This window comes from Streptopelia decaocto (genome assembly GCF_964273445.1).
Source record: "Streptopelia decaocto genome assembly, chromosome: 1".
NCBI lineage: Eukaryota > Metazoa > Chordata > Aves > Columbiformes > Columbidae > Streptopelia > Streptopelia decaocto.
Window position 1 is genome coordinate 72,046,783 of NC_138663.1, and position 25,420 is coordinate 72,072,202.

The window sequence follows — 25,420 nt, forward strand, 5'->3', positions numbered from 1 at the left end:
GCGCCACCTGCCCCCGGCGCCCTGCGGCGCTGGGCCTTTGAGCAGGAGCGGCGCGGGGCGCTGACGCCTCAGCGCGGCGCGGGAAGCAGGAAGCGGCCTTGGTGGCTCCGCCGCCTGTGGCCACGGGTGGCGGCGCCGGTCCCGGTGGGTGCCGCGCAGTTCGGGTGGGGAGAAACGGCGGTCTTGGCTCCGCGACTGGTGAGGGGCCTGGAGCACAAATCTGATGAGGAGCGGCTGAGGGAACTGGGGCTGTTCAGCCTGGAGAAAAGGAGGCTGAGGAGAGACCTTATTGCTGTCTGCAACTACCTGAAAGGAGGTTGTAGGGTGGAGGGTGTTGGTCTCTTCTCCCAAGTAGCAAGTGATAAGACAAGAGTAAATGGCCTCAAGTTGCTCCAGGGGAGGTTTAGTTTGGATATTAGGAAAAAATTCTTCCCAGAAAGGGTTGTCAGGCATTGGAACAGGCTGCCCAGGGAAGTGGTGGAGTCACCATTCTTCAAGTTGTTTAAAAGGTGTGTAGACAAGGTTCTTAGGAACATAGTTTAGTGCAGGAGTTAGGTTATGGTCGGACTCGATGATCCTGAGGGTCTTTTCCAACCAAAATGATTCTATGCTGTTGCTGAACCCAGGCTGCGGCCTTGCTACTCCCTGAGGGAAGAGGCTGGGGAACCAGGCCCTTTTGGGAGCCAGGCCCCAGCATAGAGGCTGCACAGGAAACCCAAATTGCTGTTAATACTATTATAAAAATAAAAGGAATCAATCTTGAACCTCTCTTCAGCAGGCTGCGTGTCTGAGGTCTGAAAAAGGGTTTTTTTAATTTTCTCCTTACCAGCCGGGATCCCACTCTGGAAGCATGGTGGCCACAACCGTCTCTGGGGTAGGAGATGGTGGGTAGAGGAGGCCTTGCTGCAGAGGTGGGAGAGCAGTGTCCAAACTCCCCCTTTGCCCAGACCATGGAAGGTTTCAGATCCTCAGTTGCCACCTCCAGAGTGCCCAAGTCACTAGAGCATAAGTTACACTGAGAGGTGGTACCTTCCCCTTCAAACTGCAGGAGCAAATGTGAGGAGAGTCTAAGTCAAGAGATCCTGACCCACCAAAGAGCAGCCTGGTGACTGAAGTGGCTGCTTAACAGGAGCTGCTGATTCTGGATACAGATCCAAAGCTCTATTTCTAATTTTTTTTTTTTTTTTTTTTTTTTTACAGAAGAGTTTTATATAAAGCATATTCTTTGCGCAGTAGAATGTAGTGGCCACAGATTGCTTTTTATGAGGAACTTTGGGAGCTGGAGCTACAGGATGAGGCAGTCTTTAAGGGGACTGTGGAGAGGATTCCAGGGAAGCTCAGAGCTGTGCGAGGGCACTGGTTTCGGACATACGCAAAGAAGAAGCTTTAGGGAGCCTGGGGAACTAAGGGGAAATCCTTATTTCCTGTGATATGCAGGCATTTCCAGTATGAGGTTGCACCTAAGCAAGGTGGTTTGGGATCACAGCTTTGGACTTACAGGACCATAGAGCTATTGAAACAATCAGGTACTCAACTTGCTTGAAAAATGAAGGGGAGGTAGGAAGTTTGCAAGATGCATGAGAGATGGGGTACCACAGTTTCTTTCTATATCTGCCCTGAGAACCCCAATAAATACATCTCAGGGATGCTAGAAATGGTCTCTCTGCTTAAGGAGGGAGGTTAATCATGTGACTTTCCTTCACACATAATCTAGACTTGCTCGCTGACCTGTTACTTGTCTCTAAGGCACTGGGGCTAGTAGGAGAATCTTAATAAACACTGCAAAATGCAGCCAGTTGTGCCTTGGGGATGATGGACTTAAAAATCTTTTGAGCTGGCTTCCATCTCTAGGCATCTGTGAGTCAAAGAATTTGATTGATGTACTAGTAGTTAGACCAATACTTGGGGGTTTGTATATTGGTTTAAGTGTTTTTTTCAGAAGTACACAAGTGCAAAGATATCATATGCTGATTTATTCCCCGTAATTGGTATAGTTATAAGTTGCATTGATATTAGCCCTTTTTTGTCAGTATAATTAATTCTACACAAAAATGTTACACTACTTTAACTATATCCTTACCATTAAAATGTTATGTTTTTGATAGACAAAATCTAAGACCTTCGTGTTCCAGGAGCCCCTGTCAAAAATGTTGTTTTCCTTGTGCCTTAATTTATGATGTAAAGGGAGAAGTTTGCCAGGCAAAGTAGTGGTTATAATGAGAGCATTACTTCATATTTTGCCTCACTTTATGTTTTGCCTCAAATGGAGTCAAGATGTACATCTACAAATGCAACAAAGTTACATTGAGAACAGCGGGGGATCCCTGAAAGTATTATTCCTCACAGATGCAGGTTGCTTGGATGTGCTCTGACCAAAGAGGGGTTTTATTTGAGATAATGGTAGGAAAAGATTTGGATTCTGCTGTTAGCCTCTCTTGGAATGAGGATTTGCTCCCCAGGCTTGTTGACATGCTACACTTTCTAGCCTGTACATTGCCTTTGCACTGGCCTATTGGCTAAAGCAGTGCTTTTACTGGCACAAAAATCAATAAATCACAGAATCACAGCATGTTAAGGATTGGAAGGGACCTCAAAAGATCATCTAGTCCAATCCCTGATCAAATCAAACAAGCTGTGAAGAGTGAGTTATCTATGCGATTGCAATGGTTTGTGGCTTTTTTTGCTCTAGGCCAGAATGAAGCAAGAGACAATTGAGTTCCTATTCTCAGTGCCCGCTGAGAGCATTTTTCACCTGCTCTTTCTGATTTCTTTTTTTTTACTGGCCAGTTAACACATGAACCATGCTACCCTCTATAAAGTCTGCTTTTAACTACATACCATAATTTCCACTAAGCCTTCTTCCCCACCTGTTTATTTTGTTATAACTTTCCTAACACCGAGTAAAGTTATTAGTAATATCCACAGTTAGAGGTATGCATATGTGCAAAAATGAAACATACATTTAAATCTTTAACAATCACAGCATTCTTAAGCCTTACCTATCTATAGCTATAGCCAGTACTTTTAAAAACTTAACATCAACATGGCATATAAGTTTTCTATCATGACCATAAATTCTGCTGCTTAATTAGCTCCATTCTGCAGTACACTTTCCTCTTGGACCTCAATGAAATCTTAGCCTGATCTATGCATGCTGAACAGACAAGAGATCTGAAGCCAAAGGACAGTTACCTAAATATCTATGACACATTGAGGATGCTGCTGATTCTCACTGGATTTTGAGCTTCTTGAACAAAAAGCCAGAACTGCAAAGATGTTGCGTGTCTATTCTCCTAGCATATGACCCAGTAGGAGCAGTCCACTCTGGTTATAGTGATGTCTAAGATAACACCTCTCTATCCATGATTAAATTTGCCACATGTGAAAAACCCACCTTCCTGCAGTTTTACCTGTGATGAACAGAGCAGTAAAGTTGTCCAAAAGAGCTTGTGGAAGGAAAGAGCATAAGCGCACATGCTGTGGAGAACAGGCTGTGCAGACTATGGGCATGCACAAAGGAAGTGGCCTGGCTGTCTATGGTAAAATATGTCTTCAGCTGTCTAAGAACAAGAATAATTTCTCTGTGTCCTACAGAAAATTTTGGAAGTGGTTCTTGTATATATGCTTTGATACCTATTTGATGAGAATATCAGGTGTTGAAAGAAGTAGATGCAGTCTTAGTAGCTGCCTGACTTTTAGGCAGAGTAATCCAAGCACTAGTTGGGAAGCAAAGTCTTCCTGAGAGGAGCAACCAGACTAACCCAAAACCGTGCTAGAAATTCATGGTGTTTGTGCCTGGCTGAATTAACATTATTTTGTATTGCTGCATGGCTACTAAACAGGAATTTACCCTATGCGTAAGTCAGGAGGTCTTGAAGGCACTGGCACCCGACTGAAGAACTGATTCCCACTGTAAACTAATAAAAGGGGCAAGACCAAAATGAACTTTGTGTGAAGTGGCACCTATTTGTAAACCCTTGTGATGAAACTCACAGCAAGTGCCGTGGAAAAGAAAGCTTGCTCAGGGTTGAGTAACAGAGGGTATCTTTACCCCATACCACCCCTCCCACCCTCAGTAATTTTGTGCTTTCTTTTCTTAATGAAGGTTTTTCTTTAGCTTGTTATGCAGTCCTCAACTTGAGCTCAGTCCTAACAGAGAGCCTCAGTCACATTTTACTGGAAAGAATTCTCTTCCCTAAGTATGTTAACGCTGAACATCTTGCTAGTTACAGGGGAAAGTGGACTCTGGCTGTCACAGCAAGCTCCCACGTAGTGGGAGCTGAGTGTTTCCTTACCGTACCAACTTTTCTTTCTGTTGGGAGATAAATCTCTGAAACGATATTTATTTCTTTCAGGATTCTGTCAGGTTGCAGTGTCTTATTTCCTGCAACAACTGTGTTAGCCTCTCCTTGTGTATTTCCACAAAATCTTGGTGTTCCTATTTTTAGGCTCTGTTGGAAAGTGTTGCACTAAGTTTAGATTGTGCTTAACCAAGCTGATACTTTCAATGGTACATATGTGGCCTTCCATAACTTTTCTTAAAGGACAACTTAAAAGGAATCATCATCACATATATTAATAGAGCCTAACCGCCTTATTCTTTCCCCCTATGGATATTAATTTAAAGCTATGATAGGGAGCTACAGTTTGGAAGGAAGACAAAATCAGTTCAGGGCAGGGGGTAACCCTATGGCCATAGCATGCTTATTTATTGTGGCTATACTGGAAGGGGAAATCAATTAAATCAGACCTCGGGTCTGTTTTCTCTGCTTTGGGAGGGAATAACTGTAATCCCAAACTCACGTTCACTTCAGTGTTTGGATCTCCTGTGTTATCTCCAGAAAGTCCCTATAACTGTGCTGTAAGAAGAGCAAAAAGCTCACTTTGGCTTCCTTTAATCTGTAGGCCTTTTTATGCATAGAATGTTAGAAGGGCATCATGGATGATGATGTGATAAGCTTTTTACTCTGCTTAGGAAAGCCTGCTGAAGGAGAAGAAAGAGGAATGAGGGGTGTTGAAGGGAAAACCAGATAAGACCATAGATTAATTCTGGGGGGATTGTAAGGAAAGGAAGAGTTAATGATACTGTAATTCTCCCTCCTCTGTCAGGATTGTTTGTTCTGTTACGTGGCAGAGATCCACCATTCACTGTGCCTCTGTAACCAGACATGAAGATGACCTCTACCAGGCATGCTTGGGCAGCTTACTTTTATTTTATTCTATCACTCACTCTTATTGTGTGATGCACTTAGCTGAGTTTTACAAGCAAGTCACTCTAAACAGCTGAGGTGCTGAAATGAGAATTCCCCACAGCTGGTGGCAGTGATACTGCCAGTCACCAGGGCTGTAAAGGTCCTGTGTGTCCACCAGAGGACACTGGTATGTACCAGTTAATCAGGGCCTTGCTGCAGCATTCCTGTGTGAAGCTGTTAAATTATCACCTAATCTAAGATTCGTCTTTATTAAATGCTGTCTAATTCAGAGCTGGCTACCTGCCATATTCAAGTAAGGAGTACTTGGGTTAGATTTTTTTAAGAATTTGTTTCTCGGCTTCGTTAAATAATGCATATTATCAATGGAAGCCTTTCTGAGAATCATCTTGTTTTCATACAGCTCTCTTACCTAAGGAAGAGATTTGATTTGCTTGTCTGTGCTACTCCTCTCTTCTGACACACTCTGTTCAAACATTCCCTACAACTGTTGAGAAAACATGCTCGCTTTCAGACCTCTGACCACCTAGGCTGTTTATCCTGCTGCCACAGGGAATCCACATAAGCTGTGGTTAAAAAGCAGGGCTTTAGGCCTGCTGTATGACCCTTACGTTGAGGAACGCCTGTGTGCTGTGGTCATCTAGGGTCCTTCAGAGCAGAGAAAGTGTAGCGATACCAGCACAGAACCCCTGGCCTGAAGGGAGAAGTTGCTGCAACAAGTCAAGGTTTAAATCAATCAAATGATCTCTGAGAGAGGTAGCACGGGTAAAAGTTCCAAATGGCCACGCTTGGTGGCATTTCATCCCTGGGCTAATTTGTCACAACCCAGTGTAAGTCACCTCAAAGGAAGCCAGCAGGTGACCTAAACGTGCCTTCAGGGCCATAACATGAAGGAGCCAGAGGGAAAGAGTTGTTCACCTGGGGATTAACTTGCACGTAAGAAGGTTGTGCTGTTTCATCTGTTACCTGAGCAATTAGGCAACAGATCATTTTTCTGAAGGAGCTGAGTGCATTCCTGGTGCTGAAGTGTATTTAAGTCTATATCACATCAAACACTGCAAAATAACTTGGCATTTTGCAGGCTGTGAACTCTGTAGCTCCCACCCTTCTATTAGAGAGCACTCCTTCCCATAGGGAATGAAGCTGTGAATATTTTAATAGGTCATTGTCATCAGCAGTGGATACTGCAGGAAAATCTTGGCAGGTAAAAGAAACAAGGGTTTAATTGGAGAGGATTAAAGGTGTGTCAGTGTTGGTTTTATCTGACAGCCTTTCAAATCAAAGTCTACGTCTTTTAATAGGCAGTTTGTTTCCTTTATAGTTTCTCTAGTTTATCAGTGACTCAGGAATACATGAGTCTCCTGTGGAGTATTAAGAGGGGCTTAACCTATGCATTGTAAAGACTTGTGCTAATGAGGTTTGAAGCAAAGAAAATCAGATTACTTATCTGTGCCGCTACTTTGCCACTGACCCTGACAATTTAATGGTGATTTATTATTTCTGGCATGCCTTCCAGGCCTGTTAGCAGAATGCTCTGAGTAGAACTGCCCTGAAGTTTTTAGAAGTTCCTAGAGAACCGCACTGAGAGCCATTTCCCCCACATCCATATCATGTATCAGTCAGGCAGCATGGAGAAACACTCTTACAGCACTATCTTACCCGTGCCTTTCTTTTACTGCAATTATTTCCTTAGTATGGCATTCAAATCTGTGTGCTTTGCCTTTCGCCATGACACGTGGGCCAGGCTCACACATGTCCTGCAGGATTCTGGGCTTGACTTGGCAATTTTCTGCTGAGCGTGTTCGTTCAGTTTTTGCTTCGTAATCAAGCGTGTGTGGGTAGCCGTGTTCTTTTCAGAAGAGCTATGCATGTGCTTAAAGTAAGTTTAAGTACCTTGCGGCTTCCAGCCAAAATGGCAAATGCTTGGGCAGAATTCAGGTCTAAACAAGCTGTTCTAAAAGACTTCTTCAGTATATACCAGCCAGCCAGATACGTGACATGTTACTGGGATGTAGTGCTGCTTCAGAAATTTTATAGGAAAAGAGAAAAAGCCAGTGGTAAGACTGGTGAAGATTTGAGTCATTTGAGGTCACAAATTCACCTGTCATTATTATGAAGGGATTAGTGCCCTAGACCTTTATCCCCTCAAGAGATCCTTCATCCCGCTGTTGGTATGCTAGAGAGAAACGAGTTCTCACTTATGCTTTATATGTCTGCTTGGAGGGGCAGCGGACACCTTGTCATAGTTGTCACATCAGGCATCTTGCCCAGATGGTGTACAGGGCCAGACGAATGAGCTAACTTTGTGATAAACCAACGTCTGCCCCAGCTGTGGTTTTATCCCAGAATTGTGTCTGTGCATTTGCTATCTGACATACAGATACAGCTCTTTCAATTGCATATGAGCTTTTTGGAAGTACTAGAAGCTTGTGAGAGGGCATCTTAGGACTTGTCTGCTTGGTGGTTTAGACTAAAGGTGTGGAGCACATGCATGAGCTAAAAGCTTATTACATTTGCCATTAAATTCCTTTCTTCAGAAGGAAAATGGCTTTATGTTGTTATATAGCAAACTTTACAATGGGAGCATTCACTCTGAAATCTGTACGTTCATTAACTTCACAGCTTGAGTTAGTGACCTTAACCTTCCTCAGTGCTGCTGTGTAGACAGGCTCTCAGGACAAATGATGTTCCCAGTGAAATAAAACTTGGTACAGCTGCTACCAGTGACTTGTAAGCTGGGAGTAAAATGGAAAGCCTCATAAATTCATGTGTGCCTTGCATGCAGGATCATATGCTTTTCAACTGGCATAGCCAAAAATCTGTTTGTACATAGTTATCATTCCTTCCCAGTAGTAGTCACCGAACAGATTCTGTTCTACATGCCAATGGTCTATAAGAGAGCAGGTGTTTCTATATCTAACGTACTTCAGCTCTGAACCCCAGGACTGTTATTTTAACTTGGAATCAGGACACATTCATTCCGAAGTCTATGATCCTCACTGCCATAAATACTCTTTTTTTTGTTGTTGTTCGGAGCATTTTGCATTATTTTAAAGAAAGGATCACCATGATAGTCTTTTCTATTTGATTCAGGTAACTTTCCATACTCTGCCTCTGTGGGGTTAATTATTTCCCCTTTTTAAAAAAAATATTGTTTACAAAAATTGTATACAATGTCCTGGACTGAATCTCATTCAGACAAGTAGGTGTCTTGGTATTGCTACTGACTACCTACAGAAAAGGTATATTTATGTTTGGGGGACTTGTCTGGTAATCCTAAAATGCAGGGTTCAAAAAGCAGGCTTCTTAGTTGAGTTTGTGTATAGTTTGAAGAATCCCAGTTTTAATACACAGGGAGAAATAGGTAGCATGTACATGCCTTATATCTAACTGAAAATCTGAAAGCACTTCAGTTAAGGAAATTCTCTTAAGCATCCTTGTGAGGTATGGAAAATGCATGATATCCAAGGGCTACATCACTTCTGAAAAAAATGTTGTTGCCTAAGGTATTCAGGAGTTGGATTTATTGAAGCAGTATCCAGCCCCATTCCCATCTGGTGCTGAAGGAGTGATGGGGTAAGGGAGATTATTCCCAAAATTAAGTTTCAGGATTTAACAGGCTAGGGCTTTCTGAACTGTCTGTTTTAAAGCCTCTGTAACCTCTGAGGATCTTGGGGCTCCCTGTTCTTATGGAACATTAGCTGACAAGTAGTCCCAGCTCTGCTTCACCTTGCCCCTAATTCACCTTACTGGCATATGTCTCCAAGGATTCAGTTTCACCACACAGGGTGAGCAGAAATAGCAGCTTACTGTCACTGAAAGAGGGAAATACAGGTCCCTCATCTCAGCTCACCCTTTCTCCAGGCTGTGCACTTTTGCCTCTTGCATCATACTCCTGTTAGCAGTTGTTGGATTCCTCTGCAAGCCAATTTAGTTCAGATTTTCTCTAGCCCTAGTCTGTAGGCTGCATGGCCGTTAGCTGGGCACTCAGGTTGGAGTGTATAAGGAGTGCTTCTGGAGCACATCTTTCAGTTTAATTTCATCTGAAACTGTTTGGTCTGTGTGCTTTAAGACTTCTCCGCGATGCAAACCAAGTGTGGTAAGCAGGCAATTTGTTACCAAAGAAAACCCCTGAGCTGAGCTAAAACGTAAATGGAGATAGGGCCTTAGTGAACGGAATCAGCTCTGCAGGGGAAGGGTACAACTGCAGAGCCAGAAGAGTGGGGGTGACCTGCCGTCCCTCAGCAGACTGGATGTCTCCTCAGCTGTTGGCACAGGCAACTGAACTGCTGAGATGTTTTTGAGATGTTGCCCACATCTGAGTTCCTAGGGCTCACCTACCTAACAGCTTGATTCCGGTTCCACTTCACTTTAAAAAGCTGACAGGTTTGCAGCAGAAAACTGCATGCCATGAAACGGATGTGGCCTTTTACCTAGAAGCTTGAGTTTTCTTGCTACCTGCAATGTGAATGTGTCTGTTCAGGAAAAAGGTGCAGGTGAACGAAGACATCCGATTTGCAAACAAGTGATCACATTTCGTTCATGGATTGGTGCAGTTTTGGGGCGTGCGCATGGTTAGCTGTGTTTGATCTGATTGTGCATACATACCAAAATCAGTCCTAAAAGCTACTTGCCACACCATAGCTTTTGAAAAACGCAGGGTGTGACTCCTGGCTAGAGTGATACCAGTGAAAGATAAGCTCCCAAATGTAAATCAATGGCCGAGATTTTAACCAAGTCATCCTGTAAGCACCAAAGCTGATGAAGCGCCGCTTCCTACGTTTTGTATCTAGTGACTGATAACTACACCTTTGCAATGGGGGTCTGAAGTCTTTCGGACAGATGGATAATATGTGCTTTCCTATGTGCAGATTCTTTGATTTATAGAAATATATGGGTATCCTCCATGAGGAAAAAACAGTCTCTCTCTTCTGCCTACTTTCATAAAAGATACAGGACTTTTTTGAGCATACCTCCTCCTCTGTCCTGCATGGTTTGAATGGGCCCACACTCTATCTAGGCACAGGGTGATGACATCAGCCTCATTTCCATAGGAAGCCAGATAAGAACAAGGAGCCAGGGCTTAGCTCCCAATACTCTGCTCAAAGATGAACCAGAAGCAAAGAAAAAGACACAGTAAATCATTGCAACGCCCACCTTTCTGGTACCTGCCTCCTGAGCGGGGTTCCCAAGCCCTTTTGCTGTTCAGTTTGAAGTCTGTTGAAGGAGCCAGGCATTGCAGAACTGGATTGGGATTCCACACAGCAGACAGGGAGTAGTTTCCTGGGAAGCACTTGACTTCCCAGGAAGCGTAGGCCTTGATTGAGCAAAGGGTTTTCCAGTGACAGCCATATACTTTGTGACCTAAATTATTTTATGGATCAAGTTCTCAATAGGTGAACTTTTATATCTAGGTTCCTATGCTGCAATTTCTAAACTTATCTAAGGAATTTGGAAATTTAACTGGGACATTGGGAAACCAACTTGGTTTGGGAGAAAAGATTTCCTAAACAAAGTGTGCAATAGTCAGTTTTCCATTTGATTTCAAGGTGCATAGCCAGATATTCCACATCAGTTTAATCTTGCAGGTGTGTTCCCAGTACTGCATTTTGGAGCTAAAATATTTTTGTGTTTCTTGTAGGTAGCTTACAGATGGATGCACCCAAAGCAGCTCAGCCTACAGGAAGCTTCACATGTCAGCTGTGTGACTTGACAGCTCCATACACGTACTACGGGCAGAAGCCACCCAACACACGCTCTATTGTGTAAGTACAGTCTCTCATATTACAGACTTCATTAATGCTACAAGCATTAGAAGCCTTGTACTTCTGTGGAACAATGTGCATTGCATGAACGCAATAACGTTGTGCCATATTTCCCATGAATATGAGCCTTGGTACTTAAAGCGACCTTTTTCTGAAGGGAAGAAATGTCAAAAATTGTCAGCATTGATAGCAAAGATGAAAATCAGCTTTCCTGTCCTGCTTCAATACCTTGCAAAGATTTGCACTTAAACTATTTCCTAACCCAAATAGCCAGCCTACCATTTACCTATACCATAATTTTTTTCTAGAATATTGTTGACTGTCAGCCTAGTATTGCTGGAAGTAGCCCTTTCCTCACAGCTGTGTCAGCTGGGCAACATGTAAACACAGCATGAATTAAATACATATGGTAAAAACATGACATGGAGTTTTGAACAGCAGTGCTTTTTTGCATGAATTAGACAATTCTTTGGCAGACTGTATGACATTAAAGTGTGTGGAAATTTAGTATATACTTATATTTTGGGAGACTGAAGTCTTTTTCATCTCTGCCAAGTAGGGATATTTTCACCAGAAACTATGCAGTTACAACTTCGTCTGTAGACATGAAACTCCCTGTAAAATGAAGCACTTATCTGTAAATGTACAAGCAGCTCTGTTGAGGCCATCCCAGTCAATGAACCCATCAGGCAGACATGGTCAGGAACTTGCCAGAACTGAGAGTCGGGTATGTACTCAGCATTTCACCCCACTACTCAGTTTCTTATAAAATGGAAACAGATGTTGATTACCACCTGCTTCCTTGGTCAGCTGTGTTTTTATCATCCCAAATCCCATGGTGCTACTGGTTTTCCCTCTTCTACTCAGCAGAGCAATGGCACACTTTTGATCAGGTCTGTTTGTAAAGAGTCCGAATCAAAGCTGAACATGAATCTTTACGTTAACTAAGATCAGTGTTAACATCTCAGCATTATTTGGATTGCTGAGGTTCAAAAAGCAAAAGAATAAGCTGAAGTCTAGCACTTCTGTACATGCATATAAAAAATAGCTTTACACACTATCTTAATTGGCTCGCTTACTTGCTTACTATTCACGTGTCCTAAATGCAGTGCTGTAGGAAACATATGCCAGGTATAAAAGTTTGTACAATGGCCAGGTCTCTGCACTGTTGATGACAACATTAAGACTGTGGATCTTGCAAGGGGAGCTTTGCAAAGGTTATCCAGTCTTTGTACACTGGGAGACTTGTTGACAAGGTGATCTGCTGCATTAAGGTGCCTGATCTTTCCTAACAGCGGAAGGCTAGAGCCAGACCATTTGTTTGAGTAGAGAGGAAAAGGAAAAAAGAATACATTCACAGACACACACGTATGTGTATGTATGTAGACAAGGAGGATGCAGTATAAGTTAACAGAATATTTTTAAAATATTTATTGTACTCCATATTGCGAAAGAATCCATGTTTCATTTAAGCCCTGTGCAGACAGACACCCAACTGACTTCTGTAATATTTTGCCTGGAGCTACCAAGAAGAATAAGGCCTTAGTCTTTCCCAAGCAGGTTGCCAAATTATTAATAAATGCACTTCCTTAATACTCTGAAGCAAACAGTGCAGTCTCTGACGTCAAGTAAGCGTATTTCAGATCATTGTAATGTTCTGTGCCAGCAGCTTTTGCTTGCAAGAGGTGGGAACTTGACAGCAGTGATGTAACTAAGAACAGTAAAACTTTTTTGGTTTATACTCACATGAGCACGTCTTTGGAAGAGAACTTATAATTAAAGGCTGTGCAGTTGAAATAACTTGAGAAGGTATGGAAGTAAGTATGGTAGCAAGTAAAGTAAGGAGTGCCTGTCATAAATGCAAGATAAAAAATACTTTAAGGTAGAGCACTGAGAAAAACCTAGTAAGAGAACGTTAAGATGATCACCAGTTACCCTAATTTTGGAAGACAGGTATAAAGTGCAGTATAGGACTGAAGGAAGTCTCTGTGTTGATTTTTGAAGGGGAAGGAAACTTCATAGCTGCTGCATCGCCTCATGTATACCACCAGGCTGAGAAAATCGAGTAGAATGGGTTGAGACTTTTTCAGCCTCCACAGTTTCCCCATTTCAACTCTCCCCTACTGTGAAATCTACCATTGAAAGCCTAAAATTACTCTCTTACAGGCTTTTGGAAGAATGCTATGTCATGAAGGATCCTTTCACTCCTGACAAGGACAAATTCCTCATCCTTGGGTCTCATTGCAGTTTGTGTAACAGATCAGTGTGCGTTGGTACGGTAAGTAACAAACTTCTTCTATAATTTCTTTTTTTTCCACTCCTGGTGACCTATTAGAGAAAGACCGAACAGCAAGAAACTGGACAGCGTGTTTTTAAGGCACGATGCATATTCTTGTTGATTCCCACAGATAAAGCTTTTTGTATTAAATGAAAATGATCAGCAACTTTAAGGCTTGTATTAACAGGTGAGCATAGTCCAGCCTCACAAACACAAGTGCTCTTTTCCACTTTCTCAGCACAAGAAAACGCAAACAAGAATCACTTCAAGACCTTTAAGGTTCAGTAGGTCGTACTATACCAACAGAAGATTTTTTTTGCCATAAGGAGAATTTAAATGTCCATGGATTGTTAGGTTTGCATCCACAGCACAGGGCTGCCATCCTGTTTGTAAAAGCTAAATGTAGAACGTGGGCAGGGAGGGGAGTTGTGCAATGCTATGATCACTCTCTGCAGAAGAATGAATTTGAGTAGCAGCTGGTAGGCAACCTTAAAGCTATGAAATCTGAGTGCGGTCCAGAAAGGTGGTATAAAATTACAGTTGTCTTAATTCCTTCTCCTCAGTGCAGAACTGGTCTCTTTGTTTCCTGTGAGTTCAAAGCAAAAATGAAACCTGGTTATTATCAGTGTCTGGAGGCTGTACTGTGCTTCTCTGAGGCAGTACAGGGAATTGGGAAAACTTGGGTTCCACTCCTTTCCCTTGGCAAGCCGGTTCTGTGGTTGAAACAGACTCGAGACTCATGCAGTAGTCAGGGCTCACGCGTGACTCAACCCGTGAGGACATGTCATCTGATTGTTTACAGGGACAACAGCACGTGTTTGTTCTACCAGACACCGTTGCCCTAATAGCAGCCTCTCAAAGTGGTCATTTGCTCTCCTAGAGTGACGTGCTTAAGTCCAGGGTGCAGCTCATAGCATATGTGAGAGCACACCTTGGTCATAAGTGTCATCTTTAGCAGTTTCCAAATTCAACGTTTTCACCTTGCAGTGGTCTGGGGCCAGCTCCAGTGACATGATCCTTACTAAAGCAGCTAGTGGCAGGAGTTTTAAAACAAACAGATCTGTCAAAGACACAGTGAAGATGTAGAGGTTTTTTTCATGTTTGGTGGCCAGTTATAGTTCTGGTGGGACAAAGTTACACTTGTGGCCTCCTCAGAGCATCAGGTGAGATAATCTGGGCAACTGAGACAGTTTATATGCTAATGCCAGACAGTTGCTGTGTGGGGACTTGAGGAAATTCTCTTGAGCAAAACAAAGGGTCAAATTACACTGACAAATTTTAGAAGGTTGGACAGACTTGGCCAAAAGGAAACTGGCACACTTAGACAAGTTTAGCTGCTATTCTGACTTGCAAGGAGTTAGCACCAAGGATGGATTTGGTCCACTGTCCTAAGAGGAGCATATAATAACACCTGTCACCTGATTAGGTTTGTTTCCTATTTCCGAAGTCTTTTCTGTCATTTGAATATTCAAGAAGTTTGGGTTGGAAGGGACCTTGAAAGGTCATCTCGTCCAACCTCCTGCAATGAGCAGGGGCATCTTCAGCTAGATCAGGTTGCTCAGAGCCCCATCCAATGAATGAAAGTCACTGAAAAGTCACACTAGAGATTGCAACTGAGATTTCCTTTCTGAACTACCTGAGGAGTACATGGGAGTCAGGTGAAGTGCCAGTGCTCACTGGTTGTGTCTTTGGTAGCTGGGCTCAAGTTTCCTGAGCCAAGTAGCTCAAAGCAGTTGTGTGCAGGCAAAGCTCACATGTGAGAAAGATCTTCCTAGTGACAATGTCCCTGTCTTGGCTGGTAGGTGACTCACTCCCATGCACAGCCACAGGAAGAGCCAAGTGGAGCTCATCAGATGGCAGGGATCAAGCTCAGGAGCCCAAGCTCTGACACGTCAGGTTTATCCCTCCTTTTTAACAGCAGAGGACTAGCAACTCAGACACATTTTGGGCAAATTTAGCTATTTTCATGCCCAGATGAAGTGCCTTGCATTTATGAAGGATTCAACGGATATTTTCGAGTCTGGCAGTTAAGTCTGTCAGAAATACAGAGTTTCAGCATCTCAGTATCTTTCCACACAGTGTGGGTTTCTGAATGAAGGTGGGGCTTTTTCTTTTAAAAGATTTAATAATTGTTTCGGTTAATCTAGGGCATAACAATGTAAGAGGCTATTAGCAGTGAGCTAATAGAAGCCTCTTCTAATCTTTTTGACATTCCTGCCTATTTTGGCTATTGTGGAAACATGTCAATCGTTTACTTGTTGTTATCTGAGTCTTCGAGATTCCCCTGATGGTATCACTCAAAGCAAAACCTTGATTGTAAATAATTGAGAATAAATTTCTTACCAAACTGGCCAGGCCAGATAATGAATCACACATCTGACTATGGTTTCAAAATGCATTTAGCAATACTGCTTAGGTAACAGTTCTGCAAAAATTATAATTAGTGCTTTAAACACCCACACCACAAAGCTGGTAAACACATACTAGTCCTCTTTCATGTAGGGAAAATTGAAAGTTCAGAGAAGTAAAAACTTACCCAAGTCAGTAGAGAGAGCTGGAGCTAGGATAATATCTCTGTGGATGGTTTTGGTTCCTGCTTGTGCTTGACCCAGGTAGATCAACTCAGCGCTATGCTGGGTGTTTCCATAATGTCGTAACATAAGAATTGAAGCTGAAGAAAATCATGCTTTCTTGAGCCTCTTTGGCAAAGAAGCTGGACCAATTTGATGGAAAGTTTTCAGTGACAGGTTTCTTTCATTTTTATGTTAATTCAGAATAATACTAGACTAACCTGTGGCAAAATTAAGACTTCTCTAACCTTAGATTTGGCAAAGGGATTGGATTTATTTTGTTAGCTTTTGTATCTAAGAAGGCTTAGATACTGATCAGATTTTAGGCTTTTCATGAGACAACTCATGCTAGCTGAAGTGTCTTTCCTTACAGTTGGAAAAAAAAGTCCAAACATAGCAACTGTTCCATATAGTGCTCAAAAACTCACTTCTTCAGATATTCTCCTAAGTCTCACTCAATTTACTCCAGTCACCCTACTGAACCAATCTTTAGCACAGTGTATTGGTAAGTGCCATTTTTTCTGGTCCAACCGGAAATAATTCTAATGATTATCTGTAACATCTTACAACATGTCAAAACCCCACAAAAAGGAAGGTAATAAAAATGCTTTTAAAAGTCCTTAGGAAGGTTGAGTGCCATTTCTCATGTTTCCTTTTCAGAAGAGGGCGGAGACAATGACACACTCTGACCGTACTAGTCATTTAAAACAGTTATTTCTTTTTTATTGCAACACTTACTTAACATAGGTAAAGAAAAGAGGTGGCTATTGAAGCAGAAGGGAGCAAAGAGAGCGAGTTTTGTCCCTTACTGCTCACCACAGCAGAAGCTGACTAAACACTGACCTTGGGCATGACTGTAGGTATTAAGTGATACTTTCCACTCAACTTCAGTCATGCGGGGTCAATCCTGGACACGGTTAGGCAGAACCTTTCCTTTACATAGAGTTTCCTTTGCAAGTGTGGTAAATACACTGTCCCTGTATATATTACTTTCAGACCCATGTGAAAACAGAAATAAACTCTGGAAGTATGCTTTGGGAGCTGAGTTTTGCCTTAATTGGACTGTTAAGTTTGAAACTAAAATATCCCCCTCCTTCCTTGGTCATGGAAGGGGTAAAACATATTAAGGAATTATCCGACACAGAACTCTATCAGGATAATGGTCAAAGAAAGGCTGTACATGAGGACTATACATAGTAAGTGTAATTTGTAAGGCTTTAGAACAACTGCTAGGCTGAATAATCCCACAACTGGGACAGGTGGACTAAGGCTGTGTGGACACAGCGCCCAGATGTGCAGTGGTTCATATTCATGACTTGTGTAGGTCTCATCGGCAGAAATCAGAAAAAATTGGCAACTCAGAATGCAAGTTGAGTGCCTGCATGTCTTGAACTTCGGGGCTCCTCAGTTGCAGGACAGGGGTGAAGTCTCCCCCCTCTTCTGCCATCACTGTGCAGCCATGAGCTTCACCTGGAGGCGGGGGGAGCTGCTGCCGTTTCGCAACACAAACAAGAACAGCAGGGCCAACTTAAACTCTAATCTTCCCCTTTTTAATTGGCAGCTTAAAGTATTAAGGATACCAAGAGACAAAAAACAATGGGCTCTGGAGGTTGTGCAACCTAAATCCAGTTTCAGGTCTTTGCAGACACCAAGGCCTCACACTGACGCCGAACGTGAAGGGGCCTGGCAGTCAGCGTGGAGAAGGATAATAGATGAAGAGAAGTTGTTCCTTGGGCTTGAAAGTCACGCAGAGGCAGGCTGGTTGTGATTTTGATGTAATTTTGATGTAATCATCTGCTGAATCTGCTGCCGAAGTCCAGATAGTGACATGGGAAACAAAAGCAAGAGCAGAAACGCAGAAATATCCAAGCCCTCAGGGAGACGCCAGCTGCAAATGGCCATGGCAAGAGGAAAACTTTGCTATTTAGGTAAAACGCATGGAATCCATTACTGCCCAAAAAGACGTCCTGAACCATCTGAACTGATGTCTTTATTCATGCTTAAATCCCCAAGAATAATCCATCGGCAACACCAGCTCCAGCTTACCCATTAAATCCTGTTTGGAATTCAGTGATCAGCACATCAGGAGAACCATGGACTTCAGTCTTGCTACAGGGCAAAGTAATAACACATTAACAAGCTTCTCTTTCAATTGTCCAAACTCCGTACTGCAAGTAGATTAAAATATTCCCTCAGTTTTGCTTCTTCCTAGTCAATAACTAACATCTGGTTAGAGCTAACTGGGTGAAAAAGAAATACTGAGTCTGTAACACTTGCTAACCAAATCAACTGTGAAGGAAACAAGGGCAAGGAAAATACTTTCTTTGTGTGCAACAGCTTTTATACTTTGCCATCAGGAATTCAGATAAGACACATTGGCTCAATTTTAGTACCATGTATGTTTTTTTTGTTTTCAATCAACGAATACATTTATTCAAGGTAAAGGCAGTGGATGGGTGAAATCTCAGTTGAATTGTCTCAGCCAAATTAAGTTCATTTAGCTATTCTGGTTATTGGAGACCTCTATAGTATTGACATATTTATACTTTTTAGTATTCTTCTAAGGGCAATATGAGCACACCTATTAATGGAAAGAAGAGTAGTTTTGGGGGGAGTTGTAGAAGGAGGTGCAGCTAAAGTCTGTGAGAGCCTACAGTCCCTGGCCTACGTTCTTTGTGTTTGTGTTGGCCTTCAGGCCATTTTTGTGGACATTGGTGAGGAAGAGCTTTCTGAAACCTCAAGTCTCGTGTGCCAGTGCAGGAAGTTGGGAGTTCCTTCCAGGAAGGAGAAATCTTTGTAAGCCAAATGGAGATTTATCTTTCAATGAAAACTTTGCTGTTTAGGTAAAACCCATGGAATCCACTACACCCAGAAAGATGTCCTGATCCATCCGTACTTATGCCTTTATTCATGTTTAACTCTCCAAGAGTAAATCATCAGCAACGCCAGCTCCAGCTCCAGTTAAATCCTCTTTGGAATTTAGTGATCGTACCAGGAGAACCATGAATGATGCTTGAAGGACAAGCAAGTTGTAAGGACATGTGTGACTGTTCTCTGTAGCAGTGAGCTGGTGAAGGTCACTTCTTTAAAAGGAGCAACACGATAGTTGATTTGGTTAGCGGTTGTTACACACTCAGTTTTTATTTTTCACACAGCTTTAACCAGGTGTTATAATTATTCATTAGGAAGGAGCAAAATTGCTGGAATATTTCAGTCTAGAAGAATAATTTAATTTAGAGGTATTGTAAATATAAATGTGGTTTAGTGAGACTAGAACTTCAGCAGTTCCATTTTGTGTATCCTGCTAATAATGTTATTTTCTTTACAGGAATGTAGTCTGTTCTACTCCAAAAGGTTCTGTCTCCCCTGCGTGAATGAAAACATAAAGGCCTTTCCTTTGGAAATACAAGAAGATATTGATAAAAGGAAGCCCCAGCAAAAATCCTTCCCCTGTAAAAAAACAGATACAAGAACATAAACACTGTAGGACCAAGAGAGGCATTTCTTTGGCTGCCGTTTCTCCTCTCTCCTTTTGTAGACTATCGTGTTGCTCCCCTTAAAGGAGTGACCTTCATCAGCTCACTGCTACAGGACACTGGAACACGTTTCCTCACAAACGCTTGGCTTCAGACGTCAGCACTCAGCGGCTGCAGTGCCAGCAGCACGGCCTGGAGGTGTTGAAGAGACAGAAAGAAAGGCAGACGAGCCTGTTGTCACCACATAAAATGCATGTAGTGAAAAACTAAACAGTGTAAAGCGTAGGAACCACATCCAAATTTTCCCATTTGTTATTTTAGTGGTTTGTGTTGTTCTTAATGCTCCTACAGTGTTATCTGGCTTAATTCAGTATACATCCAAGAAGGTCAGTATACACCAATTGTTAACCTGACAGTGCTGTCCTGCTAAGATTTTTTTAAGTCTAAAATAAAAATGTTATGAAAAAATGACACAGGTACCCATAGAATATCTAGATTCTTTAACATTATAATCTCAATACTATCACAGCATTTAGGCTTCTGAAGGTAGGTGCTCTTATAATAGTATACCAATATAATTAAAAAAAAAAGAAGATACTTACAAGGCACTTGCAGTAACTTTCCACTCAATCTTCCAGTCCATGTCTATACAGCAACAGGAGGGGTTAAGGACCCTTAGTATGTCTAGTTTATGCTTTACAAGTAGAGAAGACTTCCTTTTCACTTTCACAGAAGATAATCTGGAAATAAAAAAGTTGAGTTAATAAGCTCAATTATTCTCTGAACTGGGCAGTTAAACTACAGCTAGAATAGGGATTTCACAAACATATTTTCTGTCCAAAAAAGGGTAAAAATTGTTAGGGAACCAGCAGTTTATCTAGCTCAAAAAATAGCTTCACAATTATCTGTGTTGACTTTGTCTTCATTACAAAGAAGATTTAGGTGGCATTTATATAAAACCACTTAGTCACACACCTTAAGGATATGTCTAGAATGCTCCCTAATCATTAAATCACGTTATTTACTCAAGCTTTTCTTGGTCATTGGTTCAGAACCTGTTAATGCTTTGGTTAATATTTCCCCATTTTCTCAGCTCTTCCATCCATGTCATTAGTCATACATCACCATCTGAACTTGATCATTTTAGTAGAATGAATGAGCCATGTATCTTTTGAAAGAAATCAACATTATTTCAATGAGTTATTTTAAGTTCTTTAGGACTTTCTAACATTCTAAAAATATTTTTTTATGTTTTTGCTGAACCTAGTATATCAGTGTCCTCTGTTGGGGGCTGGAATTTCTTGCAGTTACTAGCGGAGCAATAATGGAGCTATTAGTACCCCTGTCAAGCTCTAGGTGCTTTAAGATGTAAACTAAATATACATCTTGAATTGCTGGGAAAAAAAAGGATGTTGGAAGTCAAAATTTTGGATTGCTCTTTGCAAAAGAGACTAGACTTTCAAAGAAATTGATACTAAACTTATTTGGAATGGCTGGTATTAAATTTGTTTCATGTATTTCAGTTTCTCTGTATTCCTCCCAGGTTACTTGTCCTGGCTGCCACCCCCTGTAGGCTTCCTTTTGGGGTCTGAGTTTCTCCAGGAGCTACTTGTTCATCCACACAGGCCTCCTGGTGTTTGTGCCTGACTTTGTTGGGATGTGTCACTCCTGAGCTTGGAGGAAGTGATATATATTTTATACCAGCAAATATCTTTCTATATCTTTTTATTTCACAATGTTTGCAACAGTTTGTATCTTAAGTCTAAGCTTGAAAGTAGGTTTTCAAAGCTGGGCTAGCGCAGTTCTGTCTAAATGAGAATGTGCCTTTGGGTTGTATGACACTCACAGAATCACAGAATGGCTGGGGTTGGAAGGGGCCTCTGGAGATCATCTAGTCCAACCCACCTGCTAAAGCAGGTTCACCCAGGGCAGATCACACAGGAATGTGTCCAGGCGGGTTTTGAATGTCCCCAGAGAAGGAGACTCCACAACCTCTCTGGGCAGCCTGTTCCAGTGCTCTGGCACCCTCAGAGTAAAGAAGTTTCTCCTCATATTCAGATTGAACCTCCTGTGCTTCAGTCCATGCCTGTTGCCCCTCATCCTATTGTTGGGCAGCACTGAAAGGAGTCTGGTCCCTCCTCTTGACACCCACCCTTGAGATGTTTATAAACATTTATGAGATTTCCCTCTCAGCCTTCTCCAGTCTGAGAGGAAGACGCTCAGACCTGTCTTGGGACTGGGAGATGCACCCAGTAATGTGTTGGAAAGGATCTAGTGTTTGAGCTGTTTTCCCTCCTGTTCAACCTCCTCTGTGCCCTTTAAGAAAAATGCAGTTCACTCATTTAGTCATAATTGTTACCTTTGTCATCATGATATGACAGAAGAATCAATTAAAGCTCTCAGAAATGACCCTGCCTTTAAGTACTTGTTAAGTAAGTTGAACTTGAGGGGAAGTAGACTCAGTATTAAGAGGGAGCAGAATCCGTAACTATGGGATTTTTAATTTGTCCCAGTACAGCCATTTACTTGAGTACAACAGAAAAAGCCAAGTTAAGGATATCCGTGCTTCACGGTTACCTGGTTACACATACCTTCTAGGTGAAGCAAAGCATACATCCAGCAAGTCCCACAAAGTGGTTCAGTAGCCCAGGGTCATCAGATGAGTTCTGTCATCTCTGCTTTAGGGAGAGAGGGCTGATCTATGCGCCATTTGGTATCTCTGCTGGAACAACAAAGTGTCTGGCTGTTAAAACTTAGGTATTCCGCGTTCTCATATTCCCATCGAACATGGGCATTGTGGTCTCTGTATCATCATGTTTGGGTATATATGTGATTTTGCAGGCCAAATGTCATTATGCCCAAATTTACCACCCATGAGCGCCTACTCTTCAAGACAGGCAGAGCCTATGCAGTTTGCTTTCATCAGTTTCTCCAAGTACTTTCTGCTGCTCAAAATCTGGCCTTAAATGCTCCTGAGCACAGCTGACCAAAAAAAAAAAACAAACATGGTTCTTTACCCTCTGCTATAATTTTTACTTCAGCACTCTTTTACCAGCTTAATAAATCCCCAGATTCTTGAAGGAAAACAATAATCTGCGACTCGTCCTCCTGACTGATTTAATTGGAGCAATGCTCATCAAGTTAGTTAGTGTGCTACAGCTCATATAGAAGCACATTCAGTGCTGGTTGAATTCAGTGAATGTCTCAAGCTGGTGTCTCTCTCTCTCGAACGTCTCTCTCATCATACAGTCAATGAGAGTGGGTGAACAAAGCAGGACAGCAGGACACCACAGAAACTGATTATATATATATATATAAAATATATATGCAATATATATATAGACATATGTTACATACACATTCCTAATCTAAAAGATGTGTCTAACAGTTGGTCTATAAGCATTAGCACTTTAAAGATGCGTCAGATATCATTCTGCCTTTAAAAGATCCTTGCAATACACAGATGTTATTATGCAGCAAACATACCCCATGCAACTTGTTAACAGATACTTGATGCTAACACCCAAAAATCTGGGCACCACTTCCCCCAGGCTTGCTCATCCACTCTTGTCCACTACTAAAAATGAGCATGATTACTCCCCGGCATAAAGTTAAGCAGCCAAGTGTTTTCCAAAGCAGGGCCTTGTATCCCAAATTAAGGCAAATCAGGTTAAGGCAAAATCATTCAAGTTCTTAATAGCAGTAGAGTGGCACCAAACACACGTTCCTGCCACTGGTACTATCGCAGAAGGCGTCACCGTTCCCAGGTGTGCCACCACCCTCTGCTCCCCACGTCCCATTCTGCAAACATTTACACCAGCTATCAGCCGAGACCCTAAGTGGTTGTACAAGTGCACAGAACAGAACAACTTTTGTATACATAAAAGTTACTCGTGTGTGCACGGTCACTGAATGAGGGACTTGGTTCAGACTTGGCAGCTGCTTTTCTGCTTTGACAAACATACAAGAGGCAGCCAGCAGAGGGAAACAAGTACGTTTGTCTCAAAACATTACAGTGAATTACTTTCCTGGAAATGAAACATCAGCACAAGTTGTTAAATTCACATTTAAAAATACTTTATTTTTTTTTTTTTTAATCATTAAGGCAAAACCATATTTCAAATTAACCGTGTTTACATTCAGTCTTAAAGGATGACTTCTTTTTTTAAAGCACATAGGTTCCTACCAGTCTCTATACAAACACTATGAATTCAACTTCTTATTTTTAAAGGAGACAGAAAAAAATCAGAATGTAAAAAAAAAAAAAAAAAAAAAATGTTTAGTTCAAGTTTTTTCATCCTAGATCAGTAGGCTGGTAACATTTGAGAATGCATCATCGTATTTAGCTATATGTAATTTTTACATTCACAAGTGCAAGAGAGTTTGTCTTTCCAATAAATCCCTGCGAGACCAGGGCTTCCATTCTTTCTTGAAAATGTCATTTGCATTGTTCTGACAGAGAGAAACTTGGGAACTTGGCTTGAACTAGTGGTATTTTACTGGGAAACAAGAATTCCATGAGAATTAGGTTTGACTACTCCCTGCAAGAAATGTCTATTCTTTCTAAGTTCCATATTCACTATAAGAAAACGTACCAAAAACTCCTAAAAACATAGGTGACTGGAAACAATGATTTTGTTTTCTTTAGTATTTATATCTATCTTGATTTAATTAAACACTTGTTAGCTCTAGTGATTAGGGTTTGGCAACGTTAACAAAAATGTGCTTTTTCGTGTCATATCAGATAACAGACAATTTAAGGCGTGATAAAGGGTTTTAACATCACAATGTAATTAAACTGTTGTGTTACATTCCTGAAGAAAATTCAGAGCCATTGTTTGCAAAAGCTGTGAAATAGCAGGAGCAATACGAAATGCAGCTCGCCCAAGAAGCTGATAGAACAGACTTTGTCAAACAGCTAGAGGGCTGTTCTTGTTAAAATCCATCGTATTAAAACTTTGATTAGTGTTGTTATTACTAAAGAAGTGACTAAAGCCATCAATGTTCTTCCACTTCTGAACCCAGAGGGAAGTGTTTGTGGCTACTGAGGTGGAGCTGGGGCAGGATCCGTGTCCCAGGAGAGGGGAACGGATTATTTGATCAGGAGCAGCTTCCTCCCGCTGCGGCACCAAGACCATGGGCAGCAGAAGAGCAGCAGCCGCTCAGGAACCCTCTGGGTACCCACACAGCACCGCCAGCAACCCCGTTACTAACAGAAGGGCGAAGGTGCCACGTTCTCCGTGGGGCCTCCAAATGCAGCTGGAGGGACTGAAGGTGCCAGAGGTAACCAAGTGCACGCTGGCGCTGCGCTCTGCGGGGTTATCTGCGTGTGAATCATGCACCAGGAGATTTGCAACCACCTCAGTTCCTCTTGCACATGACAAACAGCTTTTGCGTCAGTACCCCGCACTCCCACACAGCAGGAGTAGGACGCGGTACCTGCGCGGTGCCGGTATTTCGGTTAGTTAATATTTTCCAATGCCGCCAATTGTATTTTTTCTTTCAAGTGTCAAGAATACCGTGAAACTTCTTGCATTGATCAGAAGGCTGGTGTCTTTTACACAATAAGGGATTAGCGTACCTGCATATCCAACCTGAGAAAAATACACCAAAATATTTAAAACCAACTTTAAGTACCTCATGCCTGATCTTGCAGTCCTTACTTAAGGCCCGGCCTGCAACCAGACTGATCTCTTTGTGCGTGCAGCCCATCCCCTGGGCAGAGGCAACTCATGTGAAATTGAGGTCCTTGTACTAGGAATTCTGTTTTGAAACAGCCTTGCAGTGGAATCTGACAACACAGACTAACACAATAAAGGAAAACAAACAAACAAACAACAGCAACAAACAACAAGCAAAAAAACCCCAGCTTCAGAAGCCAAAAAACACTTAGGAAACCTGTAGGCACGTCTGAGAAAGTAAAAGAGGAAATAGCCCTGCCCTAGGATGGGTTTGGTTAACAATGAATTTGTATCACGTTGACAGTATAAAGTGACACATCTGTTAGTACTTGTTACAGCTGTGGTTTTTGTTTGTTTTTTCATTGCTGCCTATGAAATTGACAAAAGGAGTGGCTGTAGTTTACCACAATAATGTCCAGTAGAACTTTTACAAATGACAC

The 25,420-nt window shown here is 42.0% G+C and overlaps 1 protein-coding gene across 3 annotated transcripts; it reads left to right on the forward strand.

Moving 5' to 3' along the window:
- The first annotated feature begins 32 nt into the window (after positions 1-32).
- CDPF1 (cysteine rich DPF motif domain containing 1) lies at positions 33-22,384 on the forward strand. Of its 3 annotated transcripts, none has more exons than XM_082050363.1 (4): positions 33-144; positions 10,852-10,975; positions 13,142-13,253; positions 19,152-22,384. In XM_082050363.1, exons 2-4 carry the CDS (start codon positions 10,863-10,865, stop codon positions 19,299-19,301), a joined length of 375 nt encoding a protein of 124 aa, XP_081906489.1. In that variant the 5' UTR covers positions 33-144; positions 10,852-10,862; the 3' UTR covers positions 19,302-22,384. The 3 variants fall into 3 exon arrangements, with proteins under 3 accessions (XP_081906489.1, XP_081906490.1, XP_081906491.1); XM_082050364.1 differs by having other exon boundaries at positions 39-144; positions 10,856-10,975; XM_082050365.1 differs by having other exon boundaries at positions 85-198.
- The last annotated feature ends 3,036 nt before the right edge of the window (positions 22,385-25,420 follow it).

What these genes read in the sequence shown, in the direction of transcription:
- CDPF1 (XM_082050363.1), top strand. Translation starts at nt 10,863, where the DNA reads ATGGATGCACCCAAAGCAGCTCAGCCTACAGGAAGCTTCACATGTCAG. An exon ending in CCCAACACACGCTCTATTGT is followed by an intron (nt 10,976 to 13,141) that starts GTAAGTACAGTC and finishes ACTCTCTTACAG; the next exon opens with GCTTTTGGAAGAATGCTATG. An exon ending in GATCAGTGTGCGTTGGTACG is followed by an intron (nt 13,254 to 19,151) that starts GTAAGTAACAAA and finishes TTTTCTTTACAG; the next exon opens with GAATGTAGTCTGTTCTACTC.